This window comes from Parus major, chromosome 3 (genome assembly GCF_001522545.3).
Source record: "Parus major isolate Abel chromosome 3, Parus_major1.1, whole genome shotgun sequence".
NCBI lineage: Eukaryota > Metazoa > Chordata > Aves > Passeriformes > Paridae > Parus > Parus major.
In genome coordinates this window covers 54,044,059-54,070,376 of record NC_031770.1, presented here as the reverse complement: position 1 = coordinate 54,070,376, position 26,318 = coordinate 54,044,059, and the positions used below count along the sequence as shown (strand labels likewise).

General features: G+C 37.2%; 3 protein-coding genes across 10 annotated transcripts in view; 2 read left to right on the top strand and 1 right to left on the bottom strand.

Annotated features, from left to right (window-relative positions):
- Positions 1–17,499, top strand: part of TIAM2 (TIAM Rac1 associated GEF 2) — an 87,846-nt gene extending 70,347 nt beyond the window's left edge. For 3 of the 5 annotated variants that reach the window (XM_033512735.1, XM_033512736.1, XM_033512734.1), the window contains 12 exons: positions 4,147–4,326; positions 5,771–5,839; positions 6,218–6,343; positions 7,476–7,584; positions 8,178–8,357; positions 9,735–9,853; positions 10,977–11,085; positions 12,115–12,173; positions 13,027–13,132; positions 13,873–13,960; positions 14,639–14,793; positions 15,655–17,145. In XM_033512735.1, the coding sequence (XP_033368626.1) occupies positions 4,147–4,326; positions 5,771–5,839; positions 6,218–6,343; positions 7,476–7,584; positions 8,178–8,357; positions 9,735–9,853; positions 10,977–11,085; positions 12,115–12,173; positions 13,027–13,132; positions 13,873–13,960; positions 14,639–14,793; positions 15,655–16,298 (1,944 nt within the window). In that variant the 3' untranslated portion in view covers positions 16,299–17,145. Of the gene's footprint in view, positions 1–4,146; positions 4,327–5,770; positions 5,840–6,217; positions 6,344–7,475; positions 7,585–8,177; positions 8,358–9,734; positions 9,854–10,976; positions 11,086–12,114; positions 12,174–13,026; positions 13,133–13,872; positions 13,961–14,638; positions 14,794–15,654 lie in introns of all 5 variants that reach the window. The other 2 variants (XM_015620704.3, XM_015620703.3) reach the window with 1 other exon arrangement.
- Positions 16,899–26,318, bottom strand: part of TFB1M (transcription factor B1, mitochondrial) — a 26,809-nt gene continuing 17,389 nt past the window's right edge. For all 4 annotated transcript variants that reach the window (XM_015620713.2, XM_015620714.3, XM_015620712.3 and 1 more), the window contains 2 exons: positions 20,404–20,531; positions 16,899–17,748 (listed from right to left, as the gene is read on the bottom strand). In XM_015620713.2, coding sequence (XP_015476199.1) covers positions 17,490–17,748; positions 20,404–20,531 — 387 coding nt within the window. In that variant the 3' untranslated portion in view covers positions 16,899–17,489. The remainder of the gene's footprint in view (positions 17,749–20,403; positions 20,532–26,318) is intronic.
- CLDN20 (claudin 20) overlaps positions 21,860–26,318 on the top strand; it is an 8,042-nt gene continuing 3,583 nt past the window's right edge. The window contains exon 1 of the mRNA XM_015620715.2: positions 21,860–24,546. The gene's annotated coding sequence lies outside the window, so the exon portion shown is untranslated. The remainder of the gene's footprint in view (positions 24,547–26,318) is intronic.

The following is a 26,318-nucleotide window of genomic DNA, read 5'->3' as shown; positions in this document are numbered from 1 at the left end:
CACAGGATAGCCATGAAATCATTGTGCTAGTTCTTAACCAGTGCTGATTAATGTCTTCTGCTCTCTCACTGATTAATTTTATGGGGTTTTGTTACTCTGGTGGGGATAGCACAGCCTCAAATGATGATATGCTTGTCTGCAAGGAGCAAAGAAAATCTGTAAGACATCCTTGTAAGAGTATCTTTTTGCTCCCTTTAGGGGAATAATCTGTAATATTTCTTATCACAACTATTATTGAAAATAGAATGTGCTGCATCTCCATCTGACAAGCTGAGCACCACTGTGGTTGTTGGCTTCCATGGGTCAAGGTGACATCTCTGTGGGCTGGAACTTTCCCTTCAAATGTTACTTTGAGCATTCCACATTCACAGAGATTACTCCTTGCAGATGGATGTGGAACCTTAAGTCTGAGTCTGAAACATGCAGGGATGAAAGAAATGTGTCTGCAGGCTACTTCTCCACATCCTTCTGTTTTCTATGAGGCCAAGAGAGTATTGGGCAGGACGTTGCTTCCTCTGACTGGTAGATCTGTAGAACAGCTTATACAGCGTTGTTGGAAAACCTTGAATATTGCCAATAGACCAGCAGAGTGCTCCTTAGCTTCCTTGTCCCTGAAATATATGTGGGATTTTGCATAAGCTGCATAAACTCCATTTTTCTTTCCCACCTCTAGCAATGTTAGTTTATTTTTTTTTGATATTTAGCCTTCTCTAAAGCCTTGTCTGCTGTTCAGTGCCAAAGGTAAGCTGAAGCTGCTTGTAGTCCCCTGTACATGTTGCTGAAAGCGGCATACATAAGCTCAAGTAATGGATTTTGGAGGAAGTTTTCTGCTTCCATTGTAGTTTCTTCTCAGCTTTTATCTATTCCCAGCTACCTTGCAGCCCTGTCTGTAGTCAGTTATCTTGACTTCTTTTGTTTTATTGATTTAAATATTTTTATTCTGATAAGCTGCACACTATAAAGGTTGGCATAAATGTTTTCTTTACCATTTTCTATACTAAGTACAAACATTCTTGTTCCTGTGCAAATAAAATCAGCTGTGTGCTTGAGGAATTTATCAGTTTTATCTGAGAGCCTTATCTGCCTGTACTAACAATTGCAATGTCAAGATTGGAGCAAATTCAGGGTTAATTCTGTCCTTAATCCAAGATAGCAGTGGATGTGTGTAGTAGTAAGTGGAGGTTCCTTTTGAGACTTCTTGGCTTAAGGGCATTGGACTACCCAGTTTTGATTTGATATCCAGAATGCTCAGATGGCTTTGAAATCCCAGCTGCAGGACAATCCCAAATAGAGGGCAGAGTCTGAGCCTCTCCTGCCCACAGGTACCAGCTGTAAAAGAGGTGGTCCTAGGGATTGTCACTAGAGACATTTTAGAAAGGATCTGTTTGAAACAGTTTAAAAGAGCAGGGAATTGTTTAGTGTCAGAGGCAGAAAGTAGCATCCAGAACACTAGCGGAAAAGGGTAGAGATCCTGACCTGGGTGGTAAGAGAGTTTTGTGAAGAAACATGGAGGAAGAATTGTTTTATGTTTCTCTACTTATTTGTTGCTAAGTTCTCATTTATGCTAGGCTCCTTGTCAAGAACCAGTGGTTCCACTGGCAAAATGTATTCCTTCATCTTCTGTGGTCTATGCAATGTGTATGAGTGAATGTGAAACACTTTTGTACTGTGATCAAGTAGCATTTCATGCTTGCTTTGACCCAAGTGTAAATACACAGTGGGTATAAAGAGTGAGGGCTGGATATTGTGTGGTCTGAAAAACGCTTCCCTCTTGTAAAGGGAAGGACACAGAGCAGCAAGCCTGAAGGGAAAGACAAGATTCTGTGAGGAAGGAGGTCAAGGGCAATATTTTTAATGCCAGATTTGCAAACATATCCAGGAAAGTATTAAAGTTTATAAAAATCAGTGCTTGTCAGCAGTACCTGAGAGGTAATCCCGTGCCTTGGTCTTAGGCCAGCTATGCAGAACAATTCCTGACAGCAACATTATATTGCTTAGATGATCAAAAAGTATTTATGTTGAAGAGTACCATCTATTTCCATATGCTTTCCCATACAGTGATTCTCAGTGACAGATGCAGCACTGACCCCAAAACTCAAGAGAATGTAGAAATAGCACGTTCCCCAATGTCTGCCTGCTCTATATGCAAAGGTGGTTGAGGAGTAATAGAGGACTTCTAACTCTTCTTTGTAAAACTGTGCCTGATGATGATGCTTGTGACTTGCTTTCAATAGGCTGCCTTGCATCCTTGATCCCTATGTCCTTGATCAGTCCTCAGGCTGATGTAAATCAAGCTGCCCAAGTGCATCTTGAGCTGCAGAGACTGTAAAATCTAAAATATTCTGATATAAATACAAACCCTTCTGACATCAGAAACAAAGAATACAAAACTGAAGTGCTTTGGCATTCAGTTGTTTAGAAGCTGCTTTAAAATAACACATACACACACACACCACTTCCTAAATGATTTGCTTTCAAGCCACTAATTAATTTCATTGTCATGGACTGACTATAATTTTAAAATTCATTCAATCAGTGTGGGGCTGTAATTCTAACAAACACCATTCAATTCATATTGCATTTTTTTTTTGGTCCTAATAAGTGTTGAAAATACTAAATGTATCTAAATTTCACAGTCCTGCAAGCTGTCATTATACTGGATTATGAAGATGGTTGCACATATCAGTGAGGAAAGTAACTTCATTTTTTTAGAATGGTGGCATTTTTCCAAGCCGGGATCTGGGAAGCTACAGAGTAATATGGACTACATGGCAAATATCTGACATTTTAACATATATTTTCATCATATAGGTATTTTATCACAGGAATGGTTGAGATTAAATATTGCAGGTCCATTTAGCATCCACTTTACTTAAAGACTTTGTAAAAACTGAGTTCATTTTCAGATTAACTTTAGCATTTGTTCATTTGATGGCCTAGTATGTTGGTGAACCAAGCTACATAGGTAATAGTGGTAAATCAGGACAACCAAAAAGGATGACTTGAAGCAGCTTGCATAATAAATAAAGTACAAATTAAGACAGTTCTGAAATACACTCATGTCCTGATATCACTGAAGAAAGACTTACACATGAAATAAGGCAGCCTCCATGTAGTCCTCATTTGAATGCACTTGCTAAATACAAGGTGATAAATAGCACAGCTTATGCAACTGTCCACTTTGTGCAAGTGTCTGGATGACAGAAGCACTAAAGAAAAATTGTTTCATGTAGTACAAAGACGTGGATACCAAATGCTGTAATGTAGAATTGGGTAATGGTAGTGATGTTTTAGCTTTCAGGGAAACACCATGTAAGAAAGAGAACAGTGGAATAATTTCAAATTAAGCACTAAAGATGATGGCCTGCAAAAGTTGCTCTTGGATATTAGTTATGGTCATCCAAGAGCAAATTACTTAACTATTTCATAGTGTCAGAAATACCTCCTTGTCTTCCATCTTTGCATTATAAGATTAACTCTTGTTGTTCTATCTTCAGTTCCTACTTAGTTTGAAAATTTTCTATTTTTTATTTTGTTTTTAATAATTCTTCTAAAGAATATCAAATATTTAGTTTCCCATTTGCCTTTTTTGAAAGCAAAAGATTCTGATATGTAGTTGTATCCTTGGAGAGAAAATATCTGACCATCTTTTGACACCCCCAGATATTGGAATCTGAACCCTCACCTCCATGTCTCATTGCAACATCAAAACACAAAACACAATATAGGGAGCAGATGAAATATAAAATAATTATTCTGGAGGCTTATAAGATATTTATCTGCTAATTCTTTCAGCTTTGATGCAGTGAGTGTTGTAAAATAAGAGAGGTGGAAAACAGTGTCTTGCTGGTGTCATAACAATTGTGATATATCCGAGTGCTCTCTCATCTTTTGCACTCCATGAGCTTGTATCTGCAGCCTGAAAATAATTTGCACTGGAAAATCACTAGCAATTTTAAATTCTTTTTGCTGCTCTGATCTGGTTCTGCTATAAATTAAAGCTGTTCAAATCTGTCAAGATACACGTCTGACAAAAATCAATGGCATGATTGCACGGAGGAGCAGAATTGGAGAAATTTAGAAATAATTGTAGTACAACTTGTATTCTAAAACATCATCACTTGTCTGTTTCTTCTCACTTGACAGAGTGCAGAACAGATCAGTGCATTGTGCCGAAACTTCCAGGAAGTCCAAGCAAGCAATATGGAAGGACAGAAGGACAACCAGGATCCACCTCCAAGACCACTGGCTCGCCACCTTTCTGATGCAGATAGACTGAGGAAAGTCATCCAAGAACTTATGGACACCGAGAAATCTTATGTCAAGGTAAAAAAAAAATAAATAAAACATAGCTCGCATGTTTTTGAGGCTGACCATGACTTGTGGACCATCTTAATATATTTTGATCTTATCTTTATACAACCAGCCTTCCACAAGGGCCATAACCTACAAAGTCTCCTTATCTACTTGTTCCTGTTGTTTCTGGCAGACTTGCTCCTATAGAATGAATATAGAATATAGAAGCTGTAGGATTTGATGTAGTAGCATTACTTGTAATCAACTTGTAGCTGTATTGGTGAGTGGTCATCTGTGGGGAGAAGATACCTGCAAACAAAAAGGGTTTTCCAGGGGGTGTCTCCCCAGTTTTGAAGATGAAAATAAATCTGGTAGAAGAACAGAATAGTTTCCTACAAATGAGTATGTGGAAAAGAGTACATGATTATTTTTGAACAAGGAAAGCTAAAAGGCACAACTCCAGGTTATAGCACGACATGGAAGTTATTTCTCTTCTGACAGATAAGCCTACAATTTGTTCCATGTAGCTCTCTTCTTTCTATGAACTCTAAAAGCATGTGACTAGATGTCAGAGGAAACATGAGAACATCGATTTCATTGATCTCCAGCAAGAGGGCAGCATCCCCTTTTCTGGATCTCGAAACATTAATTACAGATGTCAGTACTTGCTGCAGTTACATTTGTGGAAAAGGAGAAAACAAACCACCAATGCACTAATACAGCCATATGCTGGACCCTCATTTATGATGTATCTTTTAGAGGAATTGCTTGAACAAAGCATGACCATGGAGGTCACTGATATACGTGAAAATCAGGAAAAATCCTGGCAGGTTCCAATACTTGTTATGGTGTTTTCTGGGAGATGCTCATTATTCCTTCTACATAGAATTTCTGGTGTGTCTCTTCTTGGGGTTGGAGAGCCCTGTAGGGGGCCCCAGTCCTGTTGTCATGCTTTGGTGGGGGGTAATAAGTCTTCAAAAATGGCACTAATTTTTTTAAGAAATGACTGAAAAATTCCTTGATCACACCTACCTGACAACATAACTGAACACTTTAATAACTTACAGAATTTTAAAATGCTACATATCCTTCTGAATTTTACTACAGATGTTTAATAAGTGGCAATTTATATAGTTGATTTAACATATATAATTAAAACATTTGATGCCATTCATATGGATGGACTTACTCAAAAATAATCATCTGTAATAATTCTTCCTCATGATAGGCTGAAATATAATTTATTATAATCAAGTTGTAAAGCCGTAAGCATGAAACAAAAACATTACAATGAAATCAGTTTGCCTCTAATTTAGTAGTACCTTCAGTGCTAACAACATGCAGGCTATTTTGTTACTGAAAAGGAATTGTATCTTTAGTTCATTCCCCAAACTTACCCCTATCTCAGGGCTGCCACATAAAGAACAGTTTCCAAATGGTACAGAAAAAAATGAACAAATATTCTTTTTTGCAGGACTTGAGCTGCCTCTTTGAGATATACTTGGAGCCGCTTCAAAAAGAAACCTTCCTTACTCAGGATGAGGTGAGGGAGTATCTAAAAAAATGTCCTTATCATTCTTTTATGGGTTAAGACCTTGGCACTTGGGTTTTTCTTTGCTGAGAGCATGACAGAAAAAGCAAACAACAAAGATGTCAGTAGGAATGACACCAGTCAGTGCCTTTCTCTCTGGTGTGTGCATCACTTCCTTTCCTTAAGGGGTAATTGTTATTCTGAATTAACTGCTGAGAAACCTTGACTTTCTGCATGTATTTTTCATAAAACCTGTTTGAAAAGTATTAACAAAGACATTACTAGCCTTTGCAATCTCTTTGTGTGTTCCATCTCCTTAGTCCACTGTTTTCAAAAGACCACTTTTAGCTCCATGGAGTGCTGTATTTCATAGCCTGATATTTTCCACAGATGGAGTCCTTGTTTGGCAGCCTGCCAGAAATGCTGGATTTCCAGAAGGTGTTTTTAGAGACCCTTGAAGATGGAATATCTTCTTCCTCAGATTTTAATACATTGGAAACACCATCTCAGTTCCGGGTAAATATTTCATCATTTCCTACTTTGTAGTGTGCCTGGAAATGTTTGTGAAAATCTGGCTTTAAGAAGTTTCTGGCTCTAAGAAGTTTGGTAGGCTTGCTTTTATGTTTGAAGCTTTACTTTGGATTACAGAGTTCTATTCAGCAATGAAAGATAAGTGCTATTTTTCATGGTTTTATCTTCCTCTCCATGGCAAAAGTCGCAACATGGGAAAAGGCAGAGTAGACTTGGAGTACACGATAAACTGGCAGTGTTTGTGAGGCAGAACTCCTTCGTAGAGTTTATTGTCACTGTGCTGAATTCTGCCCTGCCTGTGCTTCTCCCTGCTGTGCCCAACTAACCCCCAACAGACTGGGAGCTTTTCTTGTTAAATGCCATGAGTCTGAGGTCCAAGAAGCAGGCTTGTGAAGAGTAGATGGCTGTGGCACCACCTAGTACCTGCTCTGACTGGAGGAAGTAGATTCCCTGGCAATGGAGTCACTGGCTCAGGAATGGGTGTGACTGCTGGCAGGTCTCCTGAACAGTTGCTGCATTTTTGGGGAGCAAATGTTGATTAAAAGAGGGGAGAAGGCTGCTTTCCTCCTCCTTCAGTACTCCTCTTATATTTGCTTTGGGAGGCATTTTTCTAAAAATCTCTCTCTTGTGATTCAGTCCCTCCCACATCTTCCCAACTTCCCCTTCATCCAAGAACATCAGAGGTGTCCTGTAATTACCACCTGCCTGAAAAAAGGAAAACAGCTGGAAAGTAATCCCATATGTGTTTTACTCTGTCCCTTCTGGCTTTGGCACTTTTATGCCTTGCTTCCTATGCCTCACGTTTTATTCCCAGCACAACATAGTTACATGTCTCCTGATTTTTGTTCCTGTGCTGCCTGAAATATAAAGTAAAACAGAATACCTGCTGAGGAAGAAAGGAGAAAATTGCAGGCTATGCCTAAATAGGCTGGCCTCTACATTCAGCAAAATACAAAAATATCATTGAGTTACTAGCAGTAGTATATTCATGTTATATATATATAAAATACGTATAGAAAGATAGCAGATACTCCGCCTTTGTGTCTGCTTGTTGTATGCCTGAATATTTATTTAGGATTCCAGTAGTGAACTAATATTTTGATTGTTTTGATTTCAGAAATTGCTGTTTTCCCTTGGAGGCTCCTTTCTGTATTATGCTGACCACTTCAAACTGTACAGTGGCTTCTGTGCAAACCACATCAAAGTTCAGAAAGTTCTTGAGAGAGGTAATTTATTGTCTTCATTACTGTAATTCACTTGCATGAATTCAAACTGCAGTGAACTACTGTAACAAATCTTGTCAACTTGCAGAGAATATTGGATAAAATCAAGGAATAAACATTGGTATAAGATAAGGACTGATCCGGTATCTTTCAACAGGAAGATCAGAGGTTCTGCTAAGCATGGTATAGACCTGAATAATAAGATTCCTTTTGTAGCCTCTAGGCAGTAGCCTGGAGAGCTGTAGAAACACCTTCCACAAGTTTATGCTGTCTGCAGGCTCAGACTCCATAAAAGCAGCAACAAATGGTTTAATAGATCAGGAATTATTTCCTCTGCCATTTGCTGCAGTGCAGTGGAAAAATTAGAGGAATCGTCTCACCTTTTTTAAATTGCTCTCTCAGCCCTTTTGAATGTTATTTGAAGTTTCAGGTAATTATTATGAAATGCATAGTGTACACTACTCTCTGTAAATCATCCATTGAAAAGGGCGAGAGTTTTGGTGCTGGGTTCAAGTTGCCATTGCATGGTTTTTTTTAATTATTGTAGCTTCCATGACTTTCATGTTCAACTGAACCGATTCTTTTTTTACATCTAGCCAAAACAGACAGTGCATTTAAGACCTTTCTGGATGCTCGAAATCCTACAAAGCAACATTCTTCTACACTGGAGTCATATCTCATAAAGCCTGTTCAGAGAGTGCTGAAATATCCTCTGCTTTTAAAAGAACTGGTGTCGCTGACAGACAATGAGAGTGAGGAGCATTATCATTTGACAGGTAACACCTTCTTTTCTTCTACAGGAATGAATATGAGTTAAGTTTTATTTCCTGCCATTTCTGACGATACAGGTAGACAGCACAAAACCTGTCAAAACCTAGAGAGACCTTCTCCTTAAAAGTATTTTTTATTCCTTTAGCTAAAGCTTCTACTTTGTATGTCCAAGTCCCTTTGAGAAGTAGGTATGCCCAGGATTTGCCATGGCAAGTAGGACTGCGATCTTTATCCTCGTGCACAGGAGCATGTCAGGTCACAGTGTTGCCTTTTTATTTATTTTTTTTTAAAACCCACTTGAGAAACTCTGACCAAGGCTCCATCTTGTGGTTATTATTTAATTCTTGAAATATGTCAGAGTTTAAGAGCACCACAGAAGGAAATATTTGTTGTTTGAGGTCTTTCTGCAACCCTTGCTTGTGTAGAAGAGATCTTTGTCAAATGTTTGCAGTCCTCCCATGTGGAGAGACTTATCAAGCATGCATTTGAGTTGATTCCTTTTCTAGGCTCACATGCCTGAGATTTCAGCCTCACAAATTCCAGTTCAGGCCTGTCATAGCACCCGGTGGATAAAAATCAAGAGATGGATTTTATGGATCGATTGTCATTTTCACAAAACAGATGCCGACAAAATAGACTGTCAGTAAAAACTCATGAGCCTCTTACTGACTTCAAAAGGAGCTTCCAATATTGTTCCCTTCCCCAAACAAGCTGGGGGTGGGGACTTCATTGCAGATCAGGATAGATGCCAAACTGCTAAATGCTGTGCCATTAGGAATTGATGAAACAAAGGATCTCTGTCCAATTCCATTCTGAATTAATACAAAAATCTCATGGAATCCAGCGACATTCTTGTTAGGAAAACATAATTTAAATAAATCCTGGCCACCAGCATTGCATGTGTACAGCCTACGAGGAACTTGGACAGCCTAACCCTGTAGTTCTTTGTCCACTCTGGGATGACACAAGTGCAATTTGTTTGTCTTAAAGATCATTAGATAACTTATTCTAGGATGAGTGTAGATTACTCCAGATATAGGTCCCAGTGGCCCTATATCTACAAGATGCAAGATTTAACCATGGTACTGTCATACTGCTATAAATATTGATAACTTTGGGGGCTTGTCACTGGAATGCTTATTGCAGCCTTTTCAGCTATTTAAGACACCACATGAGCATTTTTCACTTACTCTGACCAGGAAGTATTTCTTCTGCTGTTGCTATGAGAAAGTACTATTGATACAGAGCTATAAATCAGTTCACCAGACTTTGGGAAGGTGACATCATTTTATGTGCCTCAAGAGGAATTAAATTTAAAATTACCATATTTAGAAAATACAAATTAATTACATAGCTGTGTATAAAATTTTTAAACCTTACAGAAGCTCTGAAGGCAATGGAAAAAGTAGCAAGTCACATAAACGAGATGCAGAAGATATATGAAGATTATGGCACTGTGTTTGACCAACTGGTTGCAGATCAAAGTGGAACAGAGAAAGAGGTAAGAGAAGAAAAAACATGTTGCATTGACTCTTGAAGCATTATCCAGCTTGCTATTGGGGCTTCATCTCTTCCTGAAGTAATTTTGGAAATGTATTCGTGCTGGGCTTGCTCCATTCTCTAATATTTTGACTTCTGTTTTGTATCTGTCTGTTAAATTTCTTTCTGTCAGTAGGTTATGGTAAAGTTTTCAGACAGCTGCCAGAGCTGCATTCTGGACTGACAGGAATTGCAAGCAGGAGTAGATACAGTTCTCAGTATGGGAAAAAACCCTCTTGTCAAAACATTGCAGAGATTATCCATGCCCCAAGGCATTCAGATTTTATGCTATTGAGTTCTTAAGTTCTTAACATATTTTTTCACCCGTATAAATGAAAATGGCAATTTGAGGGATTTCACATTAAGATCTGTTATTCTCATTCTCTACACTTCCAGTGCTGAGGCATGCAGGAGTATTTGACAGAGCAAAACCCATTAGTTATACAGACTGTGTGCAGTCATCTCCCAGAACTGGGGCAGCAAGGCCTCAACTTAGCCATTTACATCAAACAATTACTAAGCAGATCAAATATGTAAAACTGGATATCAGATATGAGAGATGTCATCTCAGTTGTTTCATTTCCTGCTAGTAAAAGTCAAACTGTCCCTGTTGACTACCTGGTTTCTCATCATTTATGGGGAAACTAAACTTGACAGCCTGTGATATTCTTCAGCATTATGTTGTGTCCCACAGAAGAAAGGAGCCTCAGAGTACAAGACCTCCATTAATTCTTCCATTGGTAGTGTCATTAATACTAATTACTCTGTAGAAATTAAATATATTTACAGCTAATAATAAACCTGGTGTTTTATAACTAGCTATATGCAAGTGTAGGGGCTTATTACTTTGTGTACTTAGGGGCTATTACTTTGTATATTTGTAACCTGTTTTGAAAAAAGGGATTACTCACACTTTTCCTGTTGTAGTGAAGATCTCTTTCTATACACAAATACAGAAAACATAGATCCTTAAAATTATCAATGTGTACTAAAAGGCAGCACTGATGTATATATTTTTAATTATATATTCATATATATATTTATATATTATATTTAATTATATATTATGTTATAATTTAACACAGGTGACAGAGCTTTCAATGGGAGAACTTCTGATGCACTCAACAGTTACCTGGCTGAATCCTTTCCCATCGCTGGGCAAAGCAAGGAAAGACCTTGAACTTACAGTATTTGGTAAATGTTTTCCTTAAGGACTCTGCGCTTTTAAATCTTCAAATCTGAAGATTGCCACATTAGATCTTCTCACAGGATAAAAACCCCAAACTCCTTTCCCTGTAGTCATGTGATGTCTAGGGTGGAGTTATATGTGAAAAAATACATAGCTGTATTTTCCTGACATGAAAAAAGGTTATATTTATTTACTTGATGGTACTGTTTGGTCTGTGAGCCACCCGCAGCTGCTGTCTTGCCTATATTTAAACTATGGAAATCAGTGATTTTCAAGAGGCAATATCAGAGTCTATAGAACAATCTGTAAATGAGGCTTTCAAAAGAGGCTTGCAGGAAAATCATGATTTATTCTACTCTTGTGAATTCAGACTAACTTCTGCTTTACAGCTACTGCATTGAAATCCCCATCCAGATTATTTTAACCTGAAAACTGATGTGGAAATGAGAGCTTACAAACAAGAGTCCATTTCTTAAAAAAAGATTATTTTAATATTTCAGTGGATAAACACCTTCAGAAGAACTCCATGTTGATGGAGTTCTCTTTCTCAGGCCACTCCTTCCCCGGGAAGCATAGTTAAGATGCTTCAAACAGAAGAACAAACTATTGAACTGCAGGAAGAACAGATTGTGTCCTTCACAGCACTCTCTGGCTTATAGGCCCTTCATTCCACTCAAAAATGCCCACTCTCTACAGAAAGAAAACTTTTACATCTAACCTACATCTTCTGTATTTGTTTATGTGATGACTTACAGGAGATAGGTGGTTGCTGGTAGTTTCAGAATAAATGTACAGAATGGCTTCATCCTAAATGTTCAGAACAAAATCTGAGGAAAAATAGTGCCTTTGCATGAAAGTGCAGGATGAAAAACCCAGCTGTCATCTCAGCACAGGGAAAATGCTTTTCAGTGTTTGCTTATCTCATCCTTCACATTACCATGCCTATAATAATCAGTTCTGTAAGATAGTATTTTCACTGAATATTGTAATATTATGCCTATAATTAACAGTTTCCTTTTTCTTTCTCTTTTCAGTTTTTAAGAGGGCAGTAATACTGGTGTATAAGGAGAACTACAAATTGAAAAAGAAAATGGTAAGTCTGGTGTCACTGGAGGTGGTGGGTTTTTGATATTACTGCAGTGTGAAATGGAATGGACCCACATCAGCATTCAAGGGGGAGTGACTGAGATGAAACACCGCTTTCCCTTGCTAGGCTGGAATTATGGCTATCCTGCTAAAACAAGTGCTTAGTATCTGTGTAGCAATACATATATTTTGTAATTTAGTAAGCATCATCATCATCTTCTGTGTGAGCCCCACATAAATTTTATCAAGTAGAATATGAAACATTGCTATGCAGAAATCACTAATTCTTCCAGATAGCATTTATGATGGCCTACGTTACAACAGGATGTAGGTGAAAGATCTTTGTTTTACAGACCCTTGATTACCCTGGAAGGAAAGGAAAAGGGGCATGTAATAGGAAAAGCCAATATTATAACATTCTCTGCACCCACTTTCAGACCTGAAATGTGGAAGTCAGGTAGAAAATTTTATGTTCCAAGTACCAGTAGTGATATACTGCACCATGCTCATTGTAACAGATGGAGGGGCTCTAAAAGTAGCAGCAGCAGCTACATGATTAATGTATTCTGCTAATCAACAGTCTGCATGTTCTTTCACAGGGAACTTCTTCCCTGGTAGTACTTCTAGGGAAAGTATTATTTTTATCTGTTAAAATCAAATTACTTTTAAAAGTTGAAGCAATTACGAATTCCAAAGGTTCTGTCTATCACCATTTTGACTACTTTTATAAGTTCATTTTAAGGGAATGAAGGAAAGTTTAATCAGTTTAGTTTTTCTTCAAAGGCAGGTCTTTTACGAGTAGCATGAAACACCAGCACTTCTTCTATTTCTTAGAAATACCCTTTGTTTTCTTTTTACAGCCTGCTAATGTTCGTGCTGCACATAATTATGGTGACTTGGATCCATTTAAATTTCGTTGGCTGATTCCTTTATCTGCTCTTCAAGTCCGACTGGGGAACACAGCAGGTAACTCTCTTGCAGTAAATGCTTTAGGACTGAATGCTTTTCTGGGATTCTGTGATACTGCTTCTTCCAGATGTCTTTCTGAGCCTCTGGAAACAAGCAGGTGTAGAGAAAATACCATCTATCCACTGTTACCTCTGCACTCAGGGAGTACAGGCTTGACACATTTACATACTTTCTTCATTTGGTATGTTGACTTCTGTGCGTTAAGGGAGATGTAACATGATGTAAAGGAATGACAGAATGGAAATTCCCAATAAAAGGCAGGTGGTTTGCCACAGTTGACATGCTGGTGACATGCTGGTGCTGTGTGTGCACTGATCCTCATGTTTTTTTCAAACCGGGGAAAAGTGACTCTAATTTGTGGTAGTAAAAGGGCTGTGGGTTTATTTTCAAGCTGATCTTTGTAGTCCTATCCACTTCTGTATGTTCTATGAAGAGTCACAAGGTCTTCAGAGCACACCTGGGTGAAGGCCTGTTAAGGCTGGAAGACATGGAGAAGAACAAAAATGGGGGAAAGCAACTCCCCAGAAGAGAAGTTATCAAAGGCAGTGCTAGGCTGCCGCAATAAGAGAGCTCAGGAGACTTTCTCTTGGGTTCCACCTTGGGTGAGATCATCTGTAGCTCCACACGTGGCTGAGTTAACACTGCCTTCTGGAGAGTAGAGGAGCTCTAGCCTGGTCTTTCTAATGCCAGAGCTTTTGTGGTGTATGCTAAAGTATAACGTTTCCTTCCATCCACAGGAACAGAAAACAGCTGTATTTGGGAACTGATTCACACCAAGTCAGAACTAGAAGGCAGGCCAGAAACAATTTTTCAGTTGTGCAGCAGGTAAGCTTTACAAGGAGATTGTATTTCACAAATTACATTAATGGACTTTTGAAAACAGGAAGTATTTTCTCCCATGTGACCTTTGCATAAGCAGTTTCAAAATGGCACGCATTATTTGAAGCCAGGCACTACACCTTTAACTGTTCTTAACTACATAAAGTATAACAAATCCAAATGGGTGAATTAGTGAATCAGATGCAGTGATTCAATGTCAGAATCTGCAGATACAGGAACACAAGCTCCAGTGGGCAGGTTTTATCAAGACTCTCAGCTTGTTAACTGAGAGTTAAAGAAAAGAGAATTTTCTTCAAACTTGAAACTAAAGAAATTACTTTCTTGTAAAGACCAGTTAAGGTGGTGATTCCCTCATAAAGAATTTACCTTTCAAGTCATTTTCTAAGAGGAAGTAATCAAGATGTCAAAATACAAGGTGTGTAAAATGTCTAATACTGTTAAGATGTCCCTGCCCATGGCAGTGGGGCTGGAACTAGATGATCTTTAATGTCCCTTCCAACTCAGAACATTCTATGATCTTCTGATAGCTGTAAACCCATTACTAAAGCAAGCTTTTGAAAAAAAAAATCACTGCACTAAAGCCCATCAGCAGAAAGGAAAATTTTATCCCAATGTCAAACTTTGGAGAGGAAAATTAAGTTCTGTATTTTCTTAAACTTGCAGTGATTCTGAGAATAAGACTAACATTGTGAAGGTCATCCGTTCTATTCTGCGGGAGCATTTCAGACGTCACATAAAATCTGAGCTACCACTGGAAAAAAAATGTAAAGATCGCCTCATCCCACTTAAGAATCGTGTACCTGCAACAGCCAAACTGGGTAAGAAACACCTTCTCAGGTGAAAACTGAGAAGGTGTCCAGACTCTGGTGCTGGTAGGGTGTTCACAATTACTACCCATGACCATAGAGTGTCATGTGTCAGACCCAGAAATCCCATTTTTTTTTTTTTTTTTGACTGGAGAAGGAGTAGTTTCTCTACCACTCAGTATGTGACAAGGGCTAAAAGACATAAGCAGATTTGCTATCCCTCTGCCCTGCACTGTGTCATTAGCCCTTTTCAGAGAAGACTTAATAAGGCCCAAATTAATTTTGCTGGGAAGGAACAGACCCACCACCCTTTGGCATAGAATGTTAGTGTTCTTTCCCCTGGGTTCCCTTTAGTAACTCAGCCCTAATAACATTTACAGCTAGAACAACTGGCAAAGGGCAGGGGTCTTGCTTCTTTCAATGCACAAAATCTGCATCCCAGCTGATACTGCAATTAAGTACAGACTTCAGACATTTTAGTTAAATGAATAGTTACTAGTATTTCAAGTTCTCTGTTGGATCAGCCCTCTGTAAAATCCCCTTAACAGCAGAGGATCTGGAAGAGTTTAACTCCTGCCTACACCTGGGCCCTTCAGTGTTGAGGTGCCCAAGTCAGTCTTTTTTTCTGCAGAAGTGTGCAATTTGTGACTATAGTTTTTTGGAGGATTTTATATATATCACACACAAAGGCAAGCACAGAGGCCTAGGATAGGTGTAATGAAAACTGTGACATGAGTCACACTGAGCGCTGACACATCTGACTTGGAATGACTATGTCCATCACAATCGTAAGTAGGGAATATTAAGATAACAGTATATATATTATATTTTTTTTTTCTGAAAAGCATAAACCTGCACTTTCACTCTGCACAGCTTCCACGAGATCCTTGAAGGTACTGAAGAAGTCATCCAGTAGTGAGTGGAACAGTGACCAGGGGAAAGGCACCTTCCAGGACTCTGATGAGTGCAGCCTAAGCAGCAGCACTCAAAGCAGCAGCTGCCACACTTCTGAGAGCATCCAGGAGCCCAAAAATTCATCTCCTGATAAACATGCAGAGAGCCCTGCATCTGACTTCTCTAATGTTCTTGTCAAAGAGTCTGATATTCTCAGTGATGATGATGATGACGAGGACTATCGGAGCCTAAAGAAAGGCAGCCCTACAAAAGACATTGAAATACAGTTCCAGCGGCTGAAGATTTCAGAGGAACCCAGTGCTGACTCTGAACAGTCTCAGGCTGCTGAAAATGAGGAAGGAGATGGCTTTCAGATAGCAGAGCATCCAAAGCTCGTGCGGGGCCATTTCTGCCCAGTGAAGAGAAAAGTAAACAGCACAAAGCGTAACAGAGGAACTCTAATGGCAATGCAAGAACGTCACCAATCCCTTGACAGTCACTCTGATGCTGCAAACCTGGATCTGAACTCTATTTTAGAGAGAGAATTTAGTGTCCAGAGTTTAACATCTGTAGTTAATGAGGACTGTTTTTATGAAGCTGTGGAGAGGCATGGAAAATCTTAGCTTTCTAAGCACTATATTGAAATATTCATTTGAAGTCCACATAAAATTCAACAAACATTTTGCTTTAAAACTAGTAAATTCACGGAAGCTGCAGGAAAACTACTCTCTGATTTTGTGCACTAATACATTTTTGCTCAAAAACAGCTGTAAAGGATTCTTAAGTTATTTTAATTTATTGTGGATCAAAAATAGATTAAGTTGGCCCAGGTTTGTAAATTAGTTCATCCCTTTCAAGAAGTTATTAAGATGATGTAATGTTCTTGGGGATGGCCTCATTAATATTTTAAGTAATGTGGAAAAGGTGCTAGTGAGTGGCAGAGTGGTTTACAATGGGAAGTAGCATTGCAAACTGAATTTTTCAATAACTTGGGCATTTTATTTCTTTGGTTTTCATGTTTGCTTTATTTAAAGCACAATTAAGTTATTTTAATGTGTTTTAGTGCACAACAGTGCAGAACTTTCATTTTTGTATGTTTCAATGCTGTTTATACTTTATACATATGTGTAAATACAAAAACAAAGCTTGGCCTGTAATCTTTTATTTGACTGTATTTTTTATTTTCTCTATGAGCCTGTACAGTAAAAGACAAATAAGTATTGTACTTAGCCATGTTTTCTATTTTTTATTGTGCTGCTTTTCTGTAGTTGGAGCTTTAAATCCCGAATTCTTTGCTTCTGCATAAATGAGAAGAGTATTAGCAGACCTTGAGGCAATTGGTGCACTTTATCCTCCCATAAGCCAGTCACTTGAGTGTATTTATAAGAGTCTTGGCTTCTGTTTTCTAAATTACTCTGCACAGTAGGATGTTCCAGGATAAAAAAGCACAAAAACCCAAACACCATCTTATATGCTGATGTCTGAAAAGTATTTTTCTTCCATTTCATTAAAGCACTTTTATTCATAAGATTTATTATATGAGAAGTATTGCAACTTAATTACCTGTCTCACAACGTACCTTGTCTCTTGGTATGTGTTCTAGCCATTGCCCAGGAGTAAAAAGAACCTGGATTGCCTTTTCCCTTTTGTCTGTAGCTGAATGGAATACAGAGAGATGCCTTCCCTCTATACCACTTTCTCAAAAGTAGGTCTTTCTTATCTGCACAGATGTAGGAACATCAAAGCTGCCTTTTACTGAGTCAGCACCTGTAGATCAAGGAGTTAAAATGAATAAAAAAAAATAAATTGTGCTGTTACAGCTGATTTTCCTCTTCAGTCTGTTCAGATTGACCAGTACTTCCAAGTAATCTTCTTGTCTTCTTTTGCCGTAGTTCTTCTCTGTAGTTGAACACAAAAAGGCTTGGGTCTTCATCACACATTTTCCTATATTCATTGCACAGGTTTCTAAATTGTGACATAGAGAGCTGAAAAGGACGCAGAGTTGGATCAACATCTGCTCTCATCATCAGCTGTTCTGTTCTTTTTAAGCGTTCGTTTTCAGGAAACAAGGTCCTAAAAGATATGAAGAAAAATTTCAGCAATTCAGACAGACAATTACATTTCCCTTAGGAGTAATATGGAATTTACTTAATAGTAAACCTGTATTTATTATGTCACTATTTTAGCTCTGGCCCTCTTAACATACCTCATTATCTGAGCAATGGAAACATATAAGGGTCCTTTTTCTGCAAATATGAATTAGGACACCATAGGAAGGCACTTATATAGATTCTAGACTAAACACAGGCATGTATGTTCATGTTTGCTAACATTAGAAAGAGCTTTCTGTATGGATACAAGCACAGAGCCTTCTTAGAATTAGCCTTGTATTTAGAAAGCAACAACAGATTAAACTGCACAAAACAGATCAGATTCAAACAAATATGGCTTTCTTTCAGACCGTTTCATTCTAATGGAAAGAGTTTTTGCTTGTCATTAATACCCTGTTTCTAATGTCAGGAAAAAAAGCCAAGAAAGAGAAAAGGAGTATTTAATTGCCAATCACTTTTTAATATTTAGAATGTGGGAGAATGATTTTGTTTCCAGTTTTGTCATTGTTCACAGATAGGCATGTCAGTAAATTTACTCTGGGGCCAGATGCGTTTGTACCTCTCTCTCAGAAGTTCCCCAAATTTGAAGAGTATTAGGGAAGTGATTTATGATGTCACACAAAAATACATACTACACAGTGCAAACTATTGAAAGGACCATCTCTTATCAGCAGTATTCTCAGCCTAGAATAGGCCAGAAAAGCAAAAAATCTGCACCTGATTCATGGGCATTCCTCAATTTTCAAATTCAATTTGTATTGCATATATAATACCTAAAAATATTGTGTATCTAAATACAGTAACATCCCCCTCCACACACCAGATGTGTTTGGCAGGTTGGCTGGACAAACTAGTCAAAAGGCTTTGTACAAGTAATGATAATTGGTTTCTGGCGGGTGCATAGAACACAAAATTAAGAAGGGGTTTAAAATTATAAGTGAAAAATGAAACTTCTGGGAAACCTGTTTTGAAGTATGTGTTACTTCAGGCCTTTGTCAAAATGTTCCCATTAGTTCAGCATCTAGGTCAGCAAGGTTAAAATGGCTTAATTTTTATTTCAATATCCTTCTTTCCTTTGATTCTGTAGTTAAAAAACATACCTGAGTGAAGTCAACCTAGTCTTTTTTTTACAGACTATGAACCATCTTAAAAATCTGTGAACCACACCTCAAACTATAATATGAACTTCATAGCACAATCTTGTATTTCACATCTCAAATCCCAGAATTCATACACAAATATAAAGTGATTCTGTTGCCTTGTTTTTATACAGATTGTGTGATGGAGAACCTTTTAAAGAACATAACAGCTTTTATATACACCAAAATTTGCTATTTTTTTTGGGTCAGCTAAAGAATAAGAGGATTGTGTTTCTTAGCTGCAAACTAGGGCTACGGTATGATAAGCTTCTAGGGGAATACGTGACGTCCAAAAGTTCAGATTCCTCCTCCTTGCCTCAAAAGAATGTAAAGTAGTTATTAGCAATTTGAGATTACACAAAAGTCAGGAGGTTTTTTTTTAAAACTTTGGTAAGAATATTGTACATAACATAGATAGGCTGATTGCACATGCCTTCTGCTTACATTGTCAAGAGAAACCATTCCTTCACAGTAGAAAAAAAGAAAGAAAAGAAAGAAAACTATCACCACCCTGTAAGTCAGATCCAAACCAGTCTGGAGTTTGGACACCTCGTTTTCTAAATACTTCCAAATGCATACTCAAACTTTAACACAGAGAAATCTATACTCATTTTAGATCCCAATGGCTGCATCCCACACATCAATGGCATTCACAGCCTCAAGGAAAAAGAACCCAATAACCAAAAACTAGATGCAAAATTCTTTGTTCACCTTTAAAACAGTGACACAGAAGGCTTGTAGTACAGTAAGGCAGTATCCACCCTAATTCTAGACTCTATCAGGGCTAAAACTATGCCCAGCAACATTCAGGGAGCCCAGGCTGCAGGAGATGCCTCTAGTCCTAACAGCATCTCTGTCACACATTTAACAGTGCTGAATGCTGAGGGCTGCCCATAGTAAGTCAGACATGTGGCGGTGTTGGAGTTTAAACAGGATCCTTGGCAAAGAGACTGCAGGTTTCCTCACATCAGAGAACCTCTGATGTGAGGAAATTAATAAATTCCCTCAGTAAGACACTGGGGTTTTAAAAAAACCAGTAAGAACTCTGTAAAAGGGCAAGCACAGAAAGAAAAATGTGACCTTTTGACATTAGCCCCAAATAAGTAAAATTTCCTATAGGTGATGTTCTCCTCACACTGCCATCTCTAGTTCTGGATTTTGTGTTTTTTTAACTCAATCATTCTGTAGTTTTTGTGGTTGGGTTGGGTTTTTTAAATTTCTGAGACAGATAAACTATTGAAAAGATGACCACTTTATCCTAGTGATTTTTAACTGCCCTAACAAAAATGCACAAGTAATTATTACATAAGATATTAATTTCATACTTTTGTGTCTAGAAACCAGTCTGTAATGGAAACATCTGATGAACTATGATGACTATTTAAAACTTGAAGAATAAAATCAAAATGCATAGCTGATTTAGTAGCTGATGCATTTACAAAAACATTACCCAGGAATTTTTTATTAAAAATACTTACTCAATTCCACGGAAGCAGTATTTTCTTCTAAACTGAAAAACACTTTGAACCACTTTTTCTACCAGCTCAAATGGCTGCTGTATCTTTGGTTCCACCAATGGAGTGAAATGCACCACAGCCACATCCACCTATAGGGAAAAGAAAGATATATTTGAGTAGACATCTTCCTCTGAGACATATTATTTCTAAGTTACCTGGCTAGACATCAGCAATTGGGCACAATATAAGGTGGCATTCTTGCAGCAGGTGCCTAATGTCATGGTATGGAATATAAAGATTTGCTTTAGCTTTCAAGACCCTACAGAATTTTAGTCTTAGTTATCTACATATTTCCAATTAGTTCACATGCCATTAGTACTTGGTATTTTTTACCCCCATGGCACTTTGTCCATTTAGAGCAACTTTCATGTAATCCGTAAAGTAATTAGCACTTCTGTCTTCAGATCCTTCCACAAGATAATTCTGACATAAAACACAAATTAGGTAATATTTGATATACAGGCTGAAGGGCAGCTGGAGAAAATTGGTATTATAATTAGAAACCAAACCCATTCCCTATACGTTTTCTGTTGCTTCAGGGCTTTTCTAAAATGTAAGCCAAGGAATTGCTTTTCAACATATTAAGATTTCTAGTCTATTTAAAGGAATATTTATATATTTATATACATATTATATATATATATTTAAATAATTAAAGGTAGGTAGAAATAAGTGCACTCAGTTTATATGACCACACAACTCCATATTTACACACTGTATCACAGTTCATCCAAAATTATGTTTGAACAATTCCATGAAGATAAGCTTGTATATATTCCTTTATAGTTCTCAAATTAGACTGGTTCACAGAACAGTCGCTTGCCCTGTGTCTGAAAATAGAATGAAATAATATGTACACACTTTATGTTTTTTTTATATGTGTGTCTGTTGATATACATATATGTATGTCATGCAATTACAGAGACACTGTATTATATAGAAACTTTCTGAATTCAGACCTCTGTATTAAAAATTAGGAGCTGGACTAAAACTAAAGTTCTGCACAATAATGAATAAAGCAGCTCATCTTCCAAACTAGATATTAAAAACAGTAAAAAGGAAAAATTTCTGTGGAGGAGCACATTGAAAATTTGTACAATGTGTACAAGTACTGTATGGATTTCTAAAATGCCAGATTTTAAAAAATATTTAGTCTCTTATTAGAAAGAGTCTGCTAAAATGATAGGCAACCACTGAATTTTTACAAAAGATCTGACAGTCAATAATGGCACTCACAGAACATGAATTTAACATCACATGTGCTAGTTCTGACAGAAAAAAGAGACACAATCAGACCAAAGAACAGCTGCTGCTTGAACCACAGTCTCAGTGTACCAATTGTTCCTGATAACCCAGAGCATGAGACTACTTCAAAAAAGAAAGTTTCTCCTACTGCTTCAAACAAAACTGTTCATAGCAACCTCTGATGTGGACATAATCTGACACAGAGGTACCATCCATCCATTTTGTTCTTTCTGTGGGAACAGCTCAGCTGTTAAGTACATCTATCCAGTACAAATGTTTCTACAACACAAATTTCAAAGGAATTGTAAAATCCAAACAATGTAAGTTTTTCATGTAGACAGAACTTAAAAAACTGAGCAAAAATACTGGCTGGAGAAAGGAAAGAAAATATCAATTAATGGTGCTGATGAAGAAAAAACCCACAGCAAGTTTCCAGTGTTAGAACTGCTGATCCCATGCATATATTACTGGAGTGTTTTTCTGTAGTTGTCTAGCTTCTCTGAAAGCAAGAGTTAAAAATACAAAGAAAAAATACTTAAAATTACTGAAATGTGAAGCACAATAACTTATTTAAAAACCAGGTGACAAAAAAACTTGACATATGGAATCTGCAGTGAAACACACATAAATTATTTCCCAAAGCTGATTTTTAATTCTTCAGGTGTTCAGAGCATCAGCCTTTGCTATGGGTTGCTCCTATGAGGAAGACTACAGAGATATAGAAAAAACTTGTGTTCACATTGAGTATAAGAAAAGTTAATCTTTCTGAACAGAGCACATACATAATTCACATGTCAAATCAGCTCTTTGAACAGGAATTCTAAAGGCACATGCATATCTAGGAAATATAATAAGGCATTACCCCAACAAAATAAGGGGTAAGAAAACAACCAGAGTCCATGTGGCATCACCTAATCACCTCAATTTTGCAGAAACGCTCGTAAGTGAGAAATGAAGGCTCTTTGGGAGTTAGAGACACATCTTTAACAAAAATTTCTAAAGGAAAAAAGCACATAATCTAGAAACAGTGTACTGCTTCAGAGCCAAAGAGCTCAATTTGCAATCTCAAGGCCAGTGGGCAATAATTTCTGCTTCTGAAACAAAACACAGCACTCCTCAGCTCCATTATAGATGCTGTTTTCTTTAGACCCCAGGAAAGCTGCTTGGTTACTATAGCAACAGATACAGGAGAAAGCTTTTCATTTGTAAATGGCCACTCCTTTAAAATAATACATGCTATTTTTCCCATACTTTTAATATGCATCAAATAGAGAGTAGAACTATGAAAGCCAATAGAGTACACAAGAGCACTTAAAATTCACTAGTTGATTTGATGATAATTTTACTACTAATGCTTTTCCCCCCACCAATTATGTTAGAAATATTTACAAAATAACACTGAAGTCTTACAAAATAATGAATATGAAAATCATTCAACTGATACATCCCAAACTGTCAACAGTACAGCAATTATTCACCCCTTACTGTTTTAGTGCATCTGTACAATGAAGGTTTATGTTCTGGTGGGGTAGGAGGCACACATAACAGAGTACAATTTAATTCACACAAGTCTGCTGCCTTGCTAATGAAATCAACACTCTAAATCAGAATAAGCTTAAATGAGACAATTTTTCTAATTGTTGACAACAAAGGTCTCATAATGGGCAATACATGTACCTTGCAACGGGGCTATATTAAAAGCAAACCCACATGACTTTTCCTCAAGATGTAATTTACTCATAGGGAACTAAAACTGAAGCAGAACAATTTCATTAAAACAAACTGTTTGAGATCCTACTGAGATAGTTCTAAGCCAGCACTTTCACAATCCAAGTATTCAGTAGCATTTTATCTGTCTACTACAAACAAACGTTAGGTCTAACACCAGATATGTGCAACTCATAGCAATCTTGTCCAGATGAGAGTTTACTTTTGGCACACTTCCAGCAGAAAGTAACTATGCCTCTGCACTAATAAAAATAATTTCTGTGTAAGAAGCAGCTCCGCAGTAACTCCATTCACACCAGGCTCACAAACAGAATCACAAGAGACCCAAAGTCAGGTACAGAGCCTGTGGGTAAATCATTGCTGCAACAAGCAAGACCTTTCTCACAACTTCTTGATTTTTCAAACCAACTTGTGAAGGCCACTTCTCTGAAGTGCTGCATTTACCATGGAAGCCTTACCACTAGCTTTATTCCCTTATCCTTTTATACAGCCTTATACAAAGCTAACAAGTTATAGGATAACCCATGGAAGGCTAAAGCTATTAAGGAACAGATAAGCAAAGCCTGCAGTAGAATAGAAGTGTCCTGCTGCTCCAATTAAAAATTAAAATAAATTACACAGTTCTTTTCTAGGAAATTTAAACTCTTAATAAGATTATCTGTGATAAAAAAAACCCCAACAACTGACAAACAACAAAACTCTCTGGCTCCACTGCAACTTAAATTATTTCCCCCCAGTCTGTAAGTCTACAGTTTCTGGATTCTCCAGATTTTACTTCATTTAATCACTGCTCACACTTTCTATCACAGAACCTGGATATCATTATGTATTTAGGACTAAGGGCTGCCGTCTGTTTTATTCCATAATCTCTTTGCTTTCCCTTACTGAGTGTTTTTCAAACAAAACTCATTAAACAAAGTACTCCTTTATTCTCGGGTAGATGGAACTAAGAGAGGGAACAAACAGCAGTAATGCACTCGCTGTGGAGAACAGAAAAAAAACAACATTCCAAGAAATTTTGATAATACATGCCAATGCAGTTTTATATGAGAAGGGATAGTCCCATTCAAGAGAAACTGCATTTTCCAGGACATCTACAGTGAAGAAAACATCCAGACCTCACAACCAGCAGTAAGTCCTACACAAACAGGAATGAAACATAACTGTATTTTTAATTACAATTGTATTGCTTATACTTGAATTTATCATGCCTTAAACTTGGTTCACCCTATTAAATGCAATGTATGGCTACCATTTGCAGTGCTTTGTGTTTATGCTAGCGTGTTTTTATACACTGATATTTTAAAAAGGAAGCAAAGAAAAAGGCTGATTCAGAGTACTAATTAGCTCTTTCAGAATATGAATGAGAATACGAATGAGTTTTTGAATGAGTTTTGAGCTATCCAGACTTGTCAGTTCCTTCTGTAAAAGGAAGTTAAGCCATCTTTCCCATGGGCCTGTACAGAAAAAGATATGTATTTGCCAGAACATTGCTTCCCAGCCTGAACAAACTGAAGGGATTTGGAAATATGCAGGTCTTTGAAATAAGGTTTTAACAATGAGGAGCTGTTAATATTCTTGCCTTAACTTTAAGCATTTTTAATATACATATGCTGGATAGAGTTAGCACATCCTTGAACAATTACCTGAAATAAATACAATATAAAAAGATTAGAGTATAAATATATAAATTATATATATAGAGATAACATAGAGAATTATACTATATAATAGAGGATAAGAGTATTATGCTTATAAAGGATAAATATATTAATTAGTTCAGAAATGCCACTAAAGACTGACAGAATACATACTGATCAAAACTTTGTTTTATGTGTAATGAACTGAAACAAGAGTACAACACTACAGATATTTTGTATTCCCCTTATTTTAATTTTATCCCTTATTATTATGGCTTTTCAAAAAAAGTTCCAATGCTGAAGACGAATTTTAATGCCATGGTACATATTTAGATAGAAAGTCTGGAACATGCTTTCTAAGACAGAAGCCTGCCCTTTGTCTACCACTGATAAAAGACAAAACCTGTCAATTATATACCCCCACGTAACAGGCAAAGCAGGCTACCACTTTCTAATCCTCCTCTCCGAGGTTTCAAACTGCTGTTCTGCATCTGCAATTCCAACAGTCCAGCTGATGTGACAGCTACAGTTCTGTTTTCCCAGCTGCACAGTTATCATACTGCCTAAAATGTTCTCATCTGTCAAATGAAACTGAACTCTTTATAGAAGAATAGCAAGGAGCTTTTTTAATAAATTATTTTAAACTGCCACTTCATGGCAAATTTGCAAAGTATTTCAGACATGTGACTGATTCAAAAAAGGCACTGCCACAAATGAGCTGTTTCATACAAGCACTAAAAACGTTATTTTAGAGACAGAAGATCATGTTCACTCTTATAACTTGCTAAATACTGCTGCTCTATGTCAAAGAACAGAAATCATTGAAAATAAAAAACTGTTAAGTTGAAATAAAAATGAAATAAAATATTAATTTAGAAAAGTCACATGACTGTGAAAATACTGCAAAAACTTAATTCCATTTTATTCTCCTCCAAAGCCAAGATATTTTGTACCATTTATTAAAAAGATTAACAGGTAACATTTAAAAAACATAAATAAGGGCTTACCCTTTATCATACTTTAAATAAGATATAGTATAACAGTATCCATTGATATAAAGAAGTAAACAGGAGCTGACTACAGTTATCAACACACTTAAACAAGGTACAATGAAGAGTACAATGTATTTTCTACCAGAGTGTTTTCCTACCACAATGACTTCTAATCTGCAAGTTTCTTGTGTTCCATTTACAATGTACATTTGTCTAGTAAGCCTGCAATCTGTATGCTATTACCAAAACCAACTGCAGCAAAATAAGTTTT